Source organism: Dreissena polymorpha, chromosome 8 (genome assembly GCF_020536995.1).
Source record: "Dreissena polymorpha isolate Duluth1 chromosome 8, UMN_Dpol_1.0, whole genome shotgun sequence".
NCBI classification, from domain to species: domain Eukaryota; kingdom Metazoa; phylum Mollusca; class Bivalvia; order Myida; family Dreissenidae; genus Dreissena; species Dreissena polymorpha.
Window position 1 is genome coordinate 98,055,776 of NC_068362.1, and position 17,095 is coordinate 98,072,870.

The 17,095-nt window shown below is 33.8% G+C and overlaps 1 protein-coding gene across 7 annotated transcripts in view; it reads left to right on the plus strand.

Annotated features, from left to right (window-relative positions):
* Positions 1–17,095, plus strand: part of LOC127841439 (protein mono-ADP-ribosyltransferase PARP14-like) — a 118,060-nt gene that overhangs the window by 14,442 nt on the left and 86,523 nt on the right. For all 7 annotated transcript variants that reach the window (XR_008030982.1, XR_008030983.1, XR_008030984.1 and 4 more), the window contains exons 3-9: positions 377–1,040; positions 3,063–3,296; positions 3,813–4,085; positions 5,627–5,896; positions 11,663–11,962; positions 13,750–13,998; positions 15,041–15,379. Coding sequence is in view for 4 of the 7 variants with exons in the window: in XM_052370257.1 (XP_052226217.1) it covers positions 377–1,040; positions 3,063–3,296; positions 3,813–4,085; positions 5,627–5,896; positions 11,663–11,962; positions 13,750–13,998; positions 15,041–15,379 (2,329 nt within the window). In the remaining 3 variants the exon portion in view is untranslated. The remainder of the gene's footprint in view (positions 1–376; positions 1,041–3,062; positions 3,297–3,812; positions 4,086–5,626; positions 5,897–11,662; positions 11,963–13,749; positions 13,999–15,040; positions 15,380–17,095) is intronic.

Genomic DNA, 17,095 nt, shown 5'->3' on the forward strand with positions numbered 1-17,095 from the left:
AGATAATTTCTAAACCTGCAAAATGATATATTGAAATTTTATTTCAAAGCGGCGCAATAATACATTGTGTTTCTGACAAACACATCTCTTGTTAAGAACTTGTGGTACTTTCAGCCCTACCTGATGATATACCTACTCATTAACTACAACTACTCAATGATATATCTGTTTATTTTGATTATTAATATATTTTGCATATGTCAATGTCCAAAAACGATGCATTTATAGAATTTACCCTAAAATGGTCATATGCCTGAAAATGTGTGGAAAATGTTGTTACCATGTCTTGCAAAAATGGTCTTACTTTTATTTAGCAGTCTTTTGTTTACATCAAATGCCAAAACCTAGTTGCGATAAACAGTAGTTACTGTTACAGAGAAACCCTAAACCCACAGGACGTCATCAGTTTAATCCACAGGGTCCTGTGGCAGGTCAGTCTACAGTCTACCAGAATTATGATGCTGCTGGAGGTTACACATCACAAATGTCAGCTCCTCACACAGGTGCAAGTGATAAGCATCTTGCTTCTCAACACGGAAACCATTGGGAGGAAGGTTCTAGGGAAGGGAGTGATCAGATACATGCGCAAGCTGGGCAAGGACAAGAGCAGATGGGTCCAGGAAATGCACCAATGGGCCAGATGTATGGATGGATGAATCCAGGTTATGGACAAATTGGTCAAGGTCAACAGCAAATGCCTTATTGGCAAGGACATATGGGTCATGGTGATATACAGGGTCAGGGTCATGCACAGAGAAGGCAAGGTCAAGGGAAGACTGATCAAGGTCAAGGACCCATACAGATGGGACAATATGAACATTTCATGTCAATGATTCGTCATGATCCAAATAGTGGTCAATACTTTTGTTTTAATGGTTTTCAATATGTACCTGTAACCGAGGTGTACATCCAGCAAGCAAAGGCATATTTTGAAGGGCAACAGCTGGCACTGCAACAACAACAACAAATTGGTCATGAGCCCCCACCAGAAGTCCTTCCTGAGAATAGTGATGCATATACTCAAGAATCTGTTGAACCAGGTATCTTTATTGTATTATAAAATAAACAGATAATCATCTAAATACAACTTGTTTAAAATGTATTTATTAAGGTTGACGTACTTAATGGAGTAAACAACGCAGTTGTTTATGGTCAATTTTTGTATGTACGTTTAAAAAACTGGGTGATCATTGTAAAACAAATGGTGGGCAGCAGAAAGGCAGTTGTGCTAGCGGCATCAAGAATGATGTCCGCTCATTAACTCGACCATTTTAAATTTGATCATCAAGAAACTTGTTGATAATGAGTATGGGCATAATATCTTAGTCAAGTTTGCTAACCAGCCTGATCGCCTGAAGCACGTATGCATTATGGCCCTTGATTTATAAAGCATTGCCTTAATTAAGTTAGCCCTGTCTTTAACCTACACAGCTGAAATTCCATCTTTATGAAACTTTGATTATGGTTATTGGTGTATAATTTTGGCCAAGTTTGATAACCAGCAAGATGGCATGAAGCACTCCTGAATTATGGCCCTTGCCTCAGAAACCATTGGCCAAATTAACCTTGTCTGTTCTTAAACTCGTTTTAATAATGTCATCATCAAATTGTTTGTAAATTTTCGTGCACTTAACATCTAAGCCAAGTACAATAACCAGTGAGATCTGAACCACTTCTTAATGATGTCCCTTGAATAATTTGACATTTTCTAAATTGGTGTTTCATGCTCTCAAACTGAAATAGTTTTAATCTTATAATGATAAAATTTGATCAATGAAAAGTGGAACTTGAAACATATTTTGTGACAAGTCAGCACTCTTGTTAGCTCTTGTGAACACATTTTGTCTGGTGTTTTTCGTTTGTCATGTGTCATCTGTTGTCTATTGACTCCAATATTTACCTTTACATTTATTGCCAAATGGTCATACAATTTGGTAAATAAAATCCATCTCATTGATATCTGGACTTGAGTTTAAAACTGGGTTTGAAACAAAGATCATTAGGTTCAATAAAATTATTAAATTAAAGAAAAATCCAGTGAACAATCTAAAACACACATGGTGTCCCTTTCATCCTGAATGTTGCTCAGGATATTTCAGCCGAGTCTTAAAAAATGGTTTCAGTCTGTTAAAAAACATTGCCACCTTACATTGCTATTGTGAACCTTGAACACTCTAGATGGCTTTTTTTCCAAATGATCATAAACTATGCTTAGAATATTTTTGTGTCTGATTTCTTGACTGAGCCTGTTGATAAAATAGTGCCAAGGAGTGGGCATTTTTCTTATAATAACCTCTTTTTATTCACTTGGAACGCGGAAGGATATAGTTTTGGCATTGTCTGTCCGTACATCAGTCTTTCAGCCTGTCACAACCTTTTCAGGGCTTTATCTCAGAAACTAGATATGGTAACATGATGACACTTACATGGTGTATAGATATAAATGAGTAGAAGTGCCTTGCACAGGAACCATAACCCTACAATTTCCTAAATAAGAGTTATTGCCCATTGTTGTTTTTGTGTGATGTATCTTTTCAGGCTATATCTTAAATACAAGATTTTAACATGAAACTTCATGTATGTATTGTTACAATGGAGATGAATTGCAATTCATGAAAATAATAACCCTGCACTTTGTTATTTTAGAGTTATTTCCCTTTGCTTTGTTGTATGACGCAAGTATTCAGTGCTATATCTCAATTACTTTAAAAGATTTCAACATGAAACTTCAAGGGTGTATAGATATCAATGAAGACAATGGAAATGCAAAAAGAACAATAACCATACACTGTTATTTTTCTGTTATTTCCACACTTTGTTATATTTCAATTATTTCCCAGTTCAAACATCTGCACCCATCAATATACAAAATTCATTCAATGGGGATATGAATTCAATGACTTTGTTTGTACTCTATAGAAGTATCTTTTTCCCTCTCTCTATGAAAAAGGCACAGAACATTAATTTTGTCCTTCGGCTAACCACAAGTTTTTTTATGAACATCGACAACTGATATCATTTTGTTTTTGTAATTATGTGATGTATGGATTCGTCTTCTATAGATACCACTAAGCAGAAAGTAGACTTGGGAAAACAGAATGTAGGTACAGAAAAAGAAATCAAAACTATGAAAGATCCACTGAGCAAAATAAAGCTAACACACTTACCTGGTAGCGTGGATGAAGAATATGTACAGATTCATTTGGAAAGTAAAAGGATGGGGTCATTGTCAGTAGCAAGTGTTGTCCTTGATAACGAGACAGGCTCTGCAGAGGTAGAGATGACGTCTCCTGAAGGTAATGACTTTTAAGCCTAGTTTACTTCGAATGCAAATACATGGAAATTAATAACAAAAACATCCTTTTTAACTATATGAACATTAGTACTTTTGAGATTATTCCTATAGTATAAACATTCAGTTAAAGTGATGCTCAACGCAAGTAAAATAGTTACGCATGCATTCATATTTTACATGTCATATGGCTAAAGATGATTAAACTTAGGGAATTATTGATGATTGAACATGCATTTATGATGTTCTTGAGCATTATTCCATAAAATAATCAACATAAATGCAGTAAATACTCGGATAACCAAAATAAATGTAACACTAAAGTGTGGAATAATGAAAATGTATCTTCTTGTTTTTAAAACGATTAGAACTCACCATATGCCTGAGGTCATTTTCAACCTCACTAAATATATATTTTTTCTTATCGTTTGATAAAAACGTATCAAGGTTTTCATTTAATATATGTATTTATGTAAATACGGTAATAACTAAAAATTACCTTGTTTACATATCTTTCTAGGTGCAAATAATCTCATTGAAATGAGAACCTTTCAAATGAAAGGAGCACAAGTATTTGTTGAGTGGCTTCAAGTGACTACTAATGAACTCGAGGAGGAATTAAATGAAGATTCAACACCCAGTATTATTGTGACTGGATTTCCTGAAGGCACAGATGAAGAGGAAATCAGAATGTTTTTCGAAAATAAACGAAAGTTTGAATATGTGGAAGTAGTTGACGTAAAATTTAGTGATGATTCATTGTCTGCAATCATAACTTACAGTTCTGAGAATGGTATTATTTTGTTATTTATGTACTGTGTAGATTTACTGTTCATGTTAACCCAAACATTAGACTGGATGGAGTAAAGAAATTGTTTTAAGTTTAATTAATATAGGTCTATAAAATTAAATTGACATGTTCACAGATTTGGTAATTGACCATGTTTAACTCTTTAGATATATAGTAAGTGTAATTTTGTCAACGCGTGCATGTGTGAGTGTTGCCTCTGTTATACTCTGAAACCTGCATTTGATCAAAAAGTACTGAAGCTAGGTTGATGAAACTCTGCATTTAGAAAGGGCATTATAGGGAATTTGCATGTTACTTCAGTGGTTGCGACAGACAAAATTGAGCTTCTATGGTCACAGAAAAAAGTGAAAATTAACATCTTTATCTTTCAATAATTCAATAAATACTATGAGTAGATTGATGAAACCTAGTATGTAGATAGAGGGCAATATAAGGAATATGCACAATATTTCAGTTTAGTTTTTGGTCACACACATTGTGGTTGCTTTGGTTACAGAAAAAAATGAATGAAAATTAATATCAGGATGCTTGGACAACTCAAAACATACTTAAGATTGGCTTACAATATTTTGAATGTGATCAGAGGGTCAATGGGGAAATATGCGTGCTATTTGATTTTGTTAGACACAAAGTGTGGTTGCTTTGTTCACAGAAATAAGTGAAAATTAAAATCTGGGTCCTGCCATGACGTAATAAGTACATAAAGGAGGTTCTAAAAACTTGGTATGAGGATAGAGGGTCCTTTGGCACATTTTTTTAGACAATAATTGTGTTTGCTTTTATTTATAGTTAAAGAAATAAGATGCAACTAAAATCTGGATCCTGTGACAACTCAAAAAGTACTCAAAGCTAGGTTTCCAAAAAGTGGGATTTGCATAGAGAATGGATATGAAGAATAATGCATGTTATTCTTTTTTTTCAGTCAAAAATTTTGGTTGCTTTGATTACATAAACAATTGAATTTGTTTGGTCATGGAAAAATCAAGTTGCCTTGCTTACAAAAATATGTAAAAACTAAAGTCTGTATCGTGAGATAAAAGTACTTGATCTAGGTGGATGAAACTCTGTGTTTGGATTGAACGCCATATAGGGAATATGCATGTTACATGTATGTCAATTTTTGTATGACATTTCATTAGCAGATCGATTCTTAATCAGGCAAATTTTATCTGGTAGCTGACTGACTGTATTGTCTGTGACAAAGCTATTTTCTTTACTTTAAAGTGCAATCACAAATATTTGATACTTCACACTGTCCACAACTAAAATTGTCTATCTCAACCTGTGGCGATAGATAAACTGTTAGTGAAATCTTTGTGTCGAAAGTTGTCATGGCTTCCTTTATAAATTATAAATGTATCACATACACATCACATATATAATACATTATACAACTTTTGTCTGAAAGACTGAGTAGTAGTGAATCAGTTCTTTATTTCTGAGAGGTCCTTGGTTTGAGAACTAACTTTTTGAATCTGCTCAGTTATTTGAGAAATATGATCTGTTTGTTCTCTTATTTGTAGATGTTGATTGTGTAATGAATATGTGTCCACTGAAATTAATGGGGACAGTTCTTAAGTGTGAGAGACCTCAAGGCAGAACACACCAGAAACCTGAAAGTTCAAAACCACTTGAACCGAAAGTTTTGGTGAAGGGATTACCAGAAAACATTGATGAAGACGATATCAGGATGTTTTTCGAAAACAAGAGGAAGTTCAACCATATACAGTTGGTGGACGTAGTTTGGAATGCAGGATCTACATCAGCTGTTATTACCTTCAGTTCTGACAATGGTACCAATTGTAACCAACTGTTTTTATGCTTCTGAAATAAGGCATATTCTACAGTAATCACATTGTTTGTCTTTCCAACTGTCACTCTGTCTTACATTTTGTTGAGAGCATAGCTCAGGAAGTGTTGAATGGAATCAAATGAATCTCAATATACTTATAGACTGTTTGAAGTTAATGAGCATAGTACAAGAATGAGAACTCCCTCTCACGTTTACTTGCAGAGTTTTTGCCCTTAAGTCATCTTTCTTTTTTCAGTATTACTTCCTTAAAGGGATCTTTTCACGTTTGGGTAAATTGACAAAATTGAAAAAAGTTGTTTCAGATTTGCAAATTTTTGTTTTAGTTAAGATATTTGGGAGGAAACAGTAATACTGAACATTTACCATGCTCTAAAATAGCCATTATATGCATCTTTTGACAATTTAAAATCCCGAAAATTATAAAGCGTTGCAACGTGAAACAAATTAATAATTTGGAGAGTTCTGTTGTTGCCGTCATATTTTGGGAAACTACGAGGATTGCTTGTATAAACTATAAAATACATCTGGTAGTATGTCCGGAAGGATAGTCGGGTGGTCTAAGTCGTAGGCTTTTTACTCCAAGACTCCAGGGGTCAGTGGTTCGAGTCCTGCTGAGGATTACCTTTTTTTCTTTTTTAAATTTTATTCTTGATTTTTTACTGGAGCTTTTTATATCCAATGTTTATATTTATCAATATAAAGAATTTAATGACAAACTTCAAAACATGCCAAAATCTGTAAAAAGGCCCCTTTAATATTAAAAGTATTGCTATAAATTATGTACCTTGGCACAGGACATTGAGAAGAAGTGCATAGTTGAAGAACCACCACCCTCATATCGTTTTTTTTAGCACAAATTAGCCCGCACAGCTGAACGGGAGCTATTGTGATCAGTTATGTCCGCATTGTTTTTCATGTGTTCTGAGTCATTGGTTGTGAGGAGGTCAACTTGCACCTTGCTACCACTCTAGAGGATACAATCATCCAATCTTGTTAAAACTTGGTAAGCCTGTTTGTAGTGACAATATTTAAACCACTATCAAATCTGGCTCAATTGATTTAAAAAATAATGTCACCAGGTCAAATCTTAGAAAAAGCCTTGTTACCATTCTAGAGGCCACATTTAGGACTAAATCTTGATGCAACTTTGTCAGAATATTTAGTGTCACAATATCTAGGCCAAATTTGAATCTAAGTCATCTGTACACAAAAACTATGATATAAGGTTTAATTGTACAAAATACCTTTAATCCAATCTTGATGGAATGTGGTAAAAATGTTTAGCTTGAGAATATCTAGACAGTTGAGAATCTGAGTCACCTTGCAAAAAATACTAGGTTACAAATTCATGTCATAGAGAAACCTTGTTACCACTATAGATGCCACATTTATGACACAATCGTTATGGGAGTTGGTCATATGATTAATTTACATTATCGAACTTGAATTTGAATCTGGTTCACACGTCTAGAAACTAGGTCACCGGGTCAAATCTAAGTGAAACCTTGTTACCAGTCTAGAAGCCAGTTTTACGACTCAATCTTGATAAAACATGGTCAGGTTTTATTATCTTTGACAATGTAAGTCCAGAGCTCCAGATAAGGTTTTGTGAAATTCTTAACGTTACTACCAGATTTTCAAAAAGAATTCTTAATTCTTAAATTGTATTCTTAACGCTACTCCTAAGTTTTGGAAAATAATTCTTAACTTTTCTAAATGACCTAAAAATAAATAATAATGGGTATTTTCATGCAAAAAATCAAAATAAACATACTTGCAACTTTATTTGTACGAGTTCAAAATTGTTTATTCAGTATTATACAAAAGTTTCAATAATGTTATCTACATGTATTCCATGTTTGGACCCGTCATGTCGCGTTTTTGTATAGCTTTTTCGACTGTGTCGGCAACTAAACATACAACATCGTATTAGATCTTTTCTATAATGTCTTTCTTAACATTCAACTTCGGCTAACTTTGCGTACAACATGGTAAAAGCGTGTTTATTTGCACGCTTTGCAGTTTTTTTAGGAAGGTCCACGGGGCGCAGCCATTTCGTTTTGACAGATAGACTGTACATGCCGCTTTTATTGGAAAAAATGTGCTTCGTTAAACAAAGCCGACAACCATTCTATATAAGTACCAAAAAGATCTTTAATACGCGAAAAGAACTCAATAAAAATCTATATGAACCGATGTGAAAATAATATTCGTAACTTGATTTTGTAATTCTTAATGGTACGACCTGATTTTAAAATAAATACGTAACGGACTTGAATATAATTCTTAATTACGAAAATACGACCCTTATCTGGAGCTCTGTGAGTGAGTCTGATATAGGGTCACATAGGTTTAAAAATTGTGTCACCAGATCTGATCGTTGAAAAATCTTTTTACCACTTTAAAGGCCATCTTTATGACTCGATCTTAATAAAAGTTGGTCACAATGTTTATTTGAACATCTGAATGTAGAGTTTAAAACTGGGTCATGTGCCTTTAAAAATAGGTCACTAAGTCATCTCTTAGAAAAACCTTATAACCTCTCTAGAAGCCACATTAATGGCTTTATTTCAATGAAATTTGTTGAGAATTTTAATATCCATTGAACTTGGTCAAGATGAGCTTAACAATATCTATATCATCAGAATGTGTAGCAAGGCAATACCTTGGTGAAATAGGAATCTCGGGTATGTCCAAAAACTTGGTCACCAAGTGTAGAAAAACCTTCTTGTCACTTTAGAAACCACATTTATAACTTAATTTGAATGAAACTTTTTCATAATTTGTATCTAGACAATATTAGTTGTAATCAGGGTAATGTGTCCAAAACTATGCTACCAAATCTTTTCTAACCCATATTACCACTCTCCAAGTCACATTTATGACAGAATCTTTATGAAACATGGTCAGATTGTTTATCTTGATCGTATCATGGCCATGTTTTGAACTCGGGGCCAGTTGGATAAAAACTAGGTCTCTTGGCAATTTGTGTACCTTTAACGAGTGCTTCAGGGTCATCATTGCCCTCTTGTTAAAGTACATGCAGTTACCATTTTCTTATGTTTATACAGTCTGCTTCTTGAGTGCAACATAACTCTGCAAGTATTTCGGTATTCAAATGAATCTTCCTATGATAATAGATGGCTTTAAAGGGATCTTTTCACGTTTTGGTAAATTGACAAAATTGAAAAAAGTTGTTTCAGATTTGCAAATTTTCGTTTTAGATATGATATTTGTGAGAAAACAGTAACACTGAACATTTACCATGGTCTAATATAGCCATTATATGCATCTTTTGATGATTTAAAAACCTAAAAATTATAAAGCGTTGCAACGCGAAACGATTGAATAATTTGGAGAGTTCTGATGTTGTCGTTAAATTTTGTGAAACTACGAAGAATGGTTATATATAGTATTAAATACGACTCTTGTTGATACGTGGCAGGATGGCCGAGTGGTCTTATTGGTTTTTACCCCAGGACTCTGGGGGTCACTGGTTCGAGTCCTGCTGCAGGCTACTTTTTTTTTCCTTTTTTAAATTTTATTCTTGATTTTTTACTGGAGCTTTTAAGATCCAATGTTTACATTTATCAATATAAAGCATTTAATGACAAACTTCAAAATATGCCAAAATCTGTGAAAAGGCCCCTTTAAGAGAAACTGCAGGATACAAGGACCTTTACACTGTTCAGTTTTTACCGAGTTATGAACCTTTGTTAATTTGTCACGTGCAGAGCATTAATTCACAAGTTTTTAAGGGATTTAATTAGAACTTTTTATATTGGTAGAGGATGTTGACAAGAATTGGAGGTTACAAGAACCATTAAACTTGCTTTAGAATTTTTAGAAATAGTTGTCTTGGGTCATTTTTTGTGGCAGAACATATTTACAGTCCAACCCTTCTTAAGCAGCCAGTCAAGGGAAACAGCCAAATTGGCTGCTTAAGCGGGGTGGCCTCTTAAGAGGGGGTTGGGTCAAAGGGAGTCTGGAGTTGATGAGTGCATGGCCAACTGTTCAATTTTTGTATAAACAAAATGGTAGATATGTGTACATGTACTAAACAATGTATAAACTTAAAATAATTTTATTTCTTCCTTTCTAAAATCAGCTATAAGACAACATTTTCATTCAAAAAAATATTCTATTTATCTTTCTAATCATCATCAATATCATCATCATCATCAGAATCAAGTCAATGAAAAAGAATCATTCTCATGATTCATTGTTTACACAATGCGCGTTGAATGGCCCCAATGCACTTAAGATGGGAACAGTTGTAAATCAGTTATGCGTGAATAACTCCCGTGGCCGGAGAAACGGGGTTACCGCTTAAGAGGGGTGCATTATATAGTGTTTATCGACGGTCGCGGCACAGACCGGCCGCCTACACAGGGTGACCGGCGATGAGGGGTGACTGGAAGTAGGGGTTGGACTGTACTATTTACTTGTGCTAAGCATAACTTGAAATTAGTTAAATAGTTTCAAATATCAGTAAATAAATTGCATATTGTTTAAGGGCTTTGAGAGGAAGTGCATATTGAAAGTAACATAACTGTTGTGTCAGAGTTATTTCCATTTGTTAAAGTTGTGTGCACTATTCCATTATAAATGAAGTTATTAAATTGAAACTTCATGTATCTACAGTGGAAATTGTGGTTCAAGAACTGTAACTCTTTCTTCGGTGTTTTTGGAGTTATTGCCCTTGGTATTTATAGTGCAGTGCACAATTACATAGTGACATTATAATGTGAAAATCATAACGCAAAAAGTATAAAAGTGATTCAAATGAAACTGCATATAACGATAAAAAACTTTATGAGAAAATGTGTAGTAAAGAACTATAACTCTTTTCTTTGGTATTTATTGAGTTATTACCCTGTTATTTTCTTGTGGTAAACATACAATTTAGTTAAAAAATTATTCTACAGACATTCAAACTTCAATACAGGATATATAGATTTCATTTTTTGAACCGAATGCAACTTGTTTTTTTTCCTTTACTTTGAATGTCAAGATTACACATGTGGGTCATAACATAAGTGTGGGGGCATTCTGCACTTACCGTGACAACACATAATTATATAAAGTATTTGTGTTGTTTGTATGCATTAGTCGATTTTTATGTTTTCTTTGATGTATTAAATACTACAATAGTTTGATTTGTGCTGTGTGGATTCAGTAGGACATATTACCATACATGTTTTCAATGCTGTCATATATCAGTCTTCAGAGGCTATAAGCAGTGGAGCTATTTTTGTTATGTAGATTAAACATATGCAGGATCTTTCTTACACCTTTACTTTGTAAACTAAAATGTTTAATGTCTTTTATAAATCTATCCCTTATTTGTTTTAATAGATTTCCGATACTTTTGACACTTAGGCACTACAATTATGTGTATTATGAAATTCACCCATCACAGTTCAGCATTCATGTTTGAGTTTTCTTTCTTTATAGGTACATTTTATTGAGACCTTTAGATGCACATTTAGTTTCCAATTAATATTTAAATAAGTGTGAGGTTGGGCTAGCACTCAAACTGGTTTAAACCCTCATTGCTTTTCACTTAACGTTTATAATTGTTGTTCTATCATAAAAGAAGTTGCAAAGAACAATAATGACTGTCCCAATAGAGTTTCTGGACATCCAAAGTTTGCTATGTTGATTTCCTTAAATGTTCTTATATCTACTGAACTTGTTTGTGTATATTTCCTTTATTTTGATGCACATTTTTCTTTTATTTTAGATGTTGAAAGTGTGTTAGATATGTGTCCTCTGAAATTGATGGGCAAAGAACTAATTGTTGAGCGATTAGGTAGCAGTGATGCAAATGAAAAACCCTTTAACAGCCATTCAAAATCTTCTACGAATTCCATGTTTGATGGCACACAAACTGAGATTCTGGTTGAAGACATCCCACCTGAAGTGGATAAAGAAATGTTAGAGATGTGTTTTTCATCAAGGAAATTGAAATCATGCACTATAGAAGACATTGACATAGATGAAGTTGACAATAATGCTGTTATAAAGTTTTTGAGACCACAAGGTATTTTCTTGTAGATGTTTGGTCTTTAAAATAATATTTTAAGTATTAAAGCTCATCTGAGGATCAAGTGGTGATGGTGAGCTTTTGAGATCGCCTTTTTTCAGTGAATGCAATTTATTGTAATTATATTTTAGAGCATATGCAAAATATGTTATGTGGGGTCGAATTTTGTTAATAGGTCTTATTACAAAAAGCTTGTTAAGTTTCATATGTGTATCATCATTTTATATCAAACATTATGTAGCTGCATTGGAATCCAAGCCTTCATGATAACTCAGTGAGTAACCTATGGCCATCTTGTTTTAGCATATGGCTCCAATTTCTCAACTTATTTAGGATAACCAGTTGAGGTATTATTTCTTGTGATTGGGGGAAACAAACTCAGCTGAAATGTTTCTGGGATCAATATTTAACTATTTTTAGCTTACCTGAGCATAAATTAGTTGGTAAGGGTATCAGGTTTACAGATTTTTCTAAACGTTTAAACAAAATGAAATAAATGAAACATTCCGTTTAAAGGGTATCCCTATGTCCATTTTAAAAGCATCAGTGCCATTGAATTTCCAAACTGAAAGTAGTAATTATATTCGGAAGTTATATTCAGTGCATACCCATTTGCGCAATGACGTCATATTAAAACCAACTGTTCTCATTGTTTTCGAACCATTGGGTTTCACTTTGTCTACTTACAAGCCGTAATACAACACGGTTGCCCACAAGTTACATTTAGCCGTTTCTTTTTTTGCACACTTCAATTTTAGTAAAAAAGTTTCAATAGGGAGATTTTTACCGCATCCTGTCTCGTTTGCCATATCTCTCAAAATCAATGCCGATGAAGAAACAGCTGGACAATTTCCTCGTGCACTTTGTGCACAAGACAATTCAGGGCATACTCATGCAACAAACTGCGGGAAAATTTTCTCGAACACTTCGTGCCCACATGCGTTCAATATTCAAGACATCTAGTCGGTACATGGTGTATTGTTATGTTTGCCGTATTGTGAATAAGAGCCATCTGGTGCACATGATACAAATAAGAGTTATTTTCAGCAGCTGTTAATAAGCTTTGCAACATCGTAACGTTATGAGCTAAAATGAATTCTGTTGATATTAACTGTTGTTTAAACCTTTACTGTTCTTGTAAATATTTTTTAGCAAAACATGAAACGCGACCTTTTAATCGTTTAAACGTGATACTCTTATTGGTTGGTGAGCTTTTGTTTAAATAAATCATTTGAATATATAGAAAATTGTGGTTGCCATGGAATGTTTAACAAAATCCAAAATAACACAAAGGTTTCTTTTGTGACACATAAACCAGATTCTTTCAAATAATTTAATTTAAATTTGGCTGCCAGTAAGGATGACATTTCCAAATTTTGTAAAATTATTTTGTTTTGTTTAAAAGCATGGCTGGCAGATAGGAAGGCAGTGTTTCTTATATGGCTAAATAAAAACTAAGTGTGAAGTGTAAAACCGCTGGAAGGATTTCAAAATAAATTAAGAATTTTCCATTTCCCTTCACCAAATTAAAAGAGTAATTTTATGTTCTTTAAAACATTGCAACCATCATCCATTTTTGTTGTACCTACTGAATTTAAATCATATACAGCATGCTAAATAGCATTTCTATGCATCTTTTTGATGTTATATATATATATATATATATATATATATATATATATATATATAAAAACAAGTGTCAATGATACATGGCCTTCTTGGCCCTCTTGTTATTAAATCACACTGCTTAAATTCTATTGATAATACTAACATTTTCATTTCAGATGTGAAAACTGTTCTTGATAATCTTCCACTTACAATAAAGAAAAGGGAGGTGTCTGTGCAAATCTATGTGCCAAAGAAGTTGTGTACAGTCATCGTACGTGGACCAGAGGGGGTCATGAAAGAGGAAAATGATGATACATTTGAGATGTATTTTGAAAATGAAAAGAAGTCAGGCGGAGATGATATTCATGAAATCAGCTTTCGACCATCAGAAAAAGCTTTTTATATAACATATAAAGAAGAACATGGTAGTGTATTTAAACTTTTTTTTAGCAGTAACAGCAATACAAAACAATTTTTTGTCTTTCCCATTGATTTCTGTGTGTATGAGGTCCACTATTCATTTAAATGAATATTCTTAAGCCCCTTGGCAGATTGGTTGAAACATGATTGAAATTCAGTGACTGTACTTCATATTCATTCCGGTCTGCTTATGGAGGTCATTATATTATATATAATATAATATATATTAGAAAAAGAAGAAACAGAAGATCAAAAATGTCATTTTAGCTTACTTGAGGACAAAGTGATCTTGTACATAGAAAGTTCAAATTATGCCCTTGAGGTCAGTTTATTAATTGATAAAGATGACATTAATAGGTCATTTTTCAGGATTTGCAATCTAAGCCTCAGGGTTTGCAATCTTAGCCTCTATCAGAAGCTGTATTGCTGTCATGAACTAGATGGTGGCTCAGTTTCTTGTGAAAGCCTTACATAAAATGTTGCTAGTTTGCCCTGATGTTGTTCAATGCCAGTGAAGTATCAGTGTTATATTCATTAACTTTTAGATATATAATTTTTGTTACTGCTTTGTTATGCCCCCGGATCGAAAGATCGGGGGTATATTGTTTTTGGCCTGTCTGTCTGTCATTGTGTCAGTCAGTCAGTCATTGTATGTGTGTGTCACAAAACTTTAACCTTGTTTAAACTTTTTTCACTTTTTTAATATTTGGCATGCATGTGTATCTCATGGAGCAGCACATTTTGAGTGGTGAAAAGTCAAGGTCAAGGTCATCCTTCAAGGTCAAAGGTCAAATATCATTGTATTTTTTGTTCCTAAAACTTTAATCTTCGTTTAAGTTTGGTCTTAACTTTTTGAATATTGAAGATAGCAACTTGATATTTGGCATGCATGTGTATCTCATGGAGCTGCACATTTTGAGTGGCTAAAGGTCAAGGTCAAGGTCATTGTTCAAGGTCAATGGTCAAATTTATGGCTTCAAAGCGGCGCAATAGGGTGCATTGTGTTTCTGACAAACACATCTCTTGTTAATTTTAGTTTTGTTTCAGTTGCCAAAAGAGTTGTGGAAAGAGATAACCACTGCATTTTGAAGAATAAAGTTAAAGTGGAACTATTCAAACCAAGTAGGTCTACAAAGGTATCCTCTGAACCGATGAATGAGGGATCTAACACAATATATAAACGTAATAAAGAAGATGAACATGTGAAACCAGAATCCCAGCCATTAAAGACTGTAAAAATACGAGGAGTCCGCAAGGTGTCCAGTCGAGACTCAGTTCAGTGGTATTTCGAGAACAAGAAGAAGGCTGATGGTGGTGAGATTGAAAGTCGGTTTACAGATGAGGAAGATGACGATGTTATGTATATTAAGTTCAAGGATGAGTCAGGTGTGTTGCTTAACTAATTACTCGCTGCAAATCTAAAATAGGGGGGGGGGGGGGGGGGTATTAGAATTCCCTGTGTCTTTAAAGTCATAGCATGTTTGTTTCCTTTGAATATTTCCTATACCTCTTGAAGGATTTTCATAAAACTGGTCTTAAATATCAAGGTCATGGAGGTAATGTGCAGAAGACATAAGTCAGTAATAGCATCTCATAAGTTATGTCACACTTGGTTAAGTATTCAAGCCTACGCTTCGTGTATGTACCATATCTTCTTTGCCATTTGAAGGATTTCCATGTAACATTACTCAAAGGTTAAGGTTTTTGAGATGGTTTGAGAAAGGCATAGCCTTTCATGCAAGCTCTAGGTTAAATTCATATTTGAAGGTTACAATCTTCATATTGTTAGACTCCATTTTAGTAAAAATTGGCCTCCACACTTTCTGCTGTACATATTAAAGTATTTTAAGATCACCTGAGCACATAGTGCTCCTTGGGAGCTTTAAGGATACCATGATGTGCGTCATCCATCAGTGTGTGCCTGAGGTACATGCGTTAACCTTTTTTTTCAGACTACTTATCCCTAACCCCTTGTCAGATACTTCTGTTCCATTGCATATGAAGGTCACTAGGACAAAAACTTAATTAAAAATGAAAACTTCACAAATCTTCTCTAAAACCACAAGGGCCAGGGCTCTAATATCTGCTGTGTAACATTGTCTAGTGGTCCTCTACTTAATTTGTTTAAGTCATGCCTCTGGGGTCAAAAAATGGCCATGCCCCAGGGGTCACATGATTTATATAGACCAATATTGCAAAATGATTAAAACATTTTCGCGAAACAACAAGACCAAGAGGTAAAATCTTTGTCATGTAATATTGTATGGTAGGATTCTACCAAGTTTTTTAAGTCATGTCCCTCGGTTTAACACTTTCCCAGCCTTGGATCTATCTTGTTTCCAATAAATAAATTAAACAGACACAGTTCAAGAGTTTAATTAAACATCATTTTTACCATGAAGAGGTTTAGACTGCACTCAAGTGATTTAAATATAACATTTTAATTGTTTATTATCAAATATATGAATTTTACAACCGTTACACTTATTTCAACACACTGACCAATTTTGTCAAAATTGTTGACAGTATTGTAGGTCACAAAAATGACTATTATATGACACTGCAAAACAAGTCTTTACTTTCAGATTGCTAAATACTCCTTCCAAACAAGATCTGTATATGTTTACCGACTTATTGTAATATGGACTCTTCCTTACTAATGTTAAAATTCATCACCATTTAGGACAGTCAATGTGTTAAAGTTTAGAAATGGAATATTGACACAAATATTTAGTGACATTCTGTAGTATACATCCTTGTATTGGAATAGAAAAAAACTAATTTCTCCATAAAAAGATGCTTTTGTTTTGCTTTTTGCATTGGAAATTTGAATTTAAACTGTATACATTGCATACACAATCATACAAAATTATTGTCGTAATTTGGGGGGGGGGGAATAAAATAATCATAATTTTAGTTATATTTTACTGTACACATGAGTCAATACTCTGTATTATAAGAGAAAATGATATTTGTACATCCAATTCCTGTAACGTCACATTTGTAGGCAACAGATTTGTGGACGGTTTTCCTTCAATAACTTTTGTATTCCGATGTCTACAATCTTGAAACAAAAAAATGAGGAAAGCACAAACACTGTTG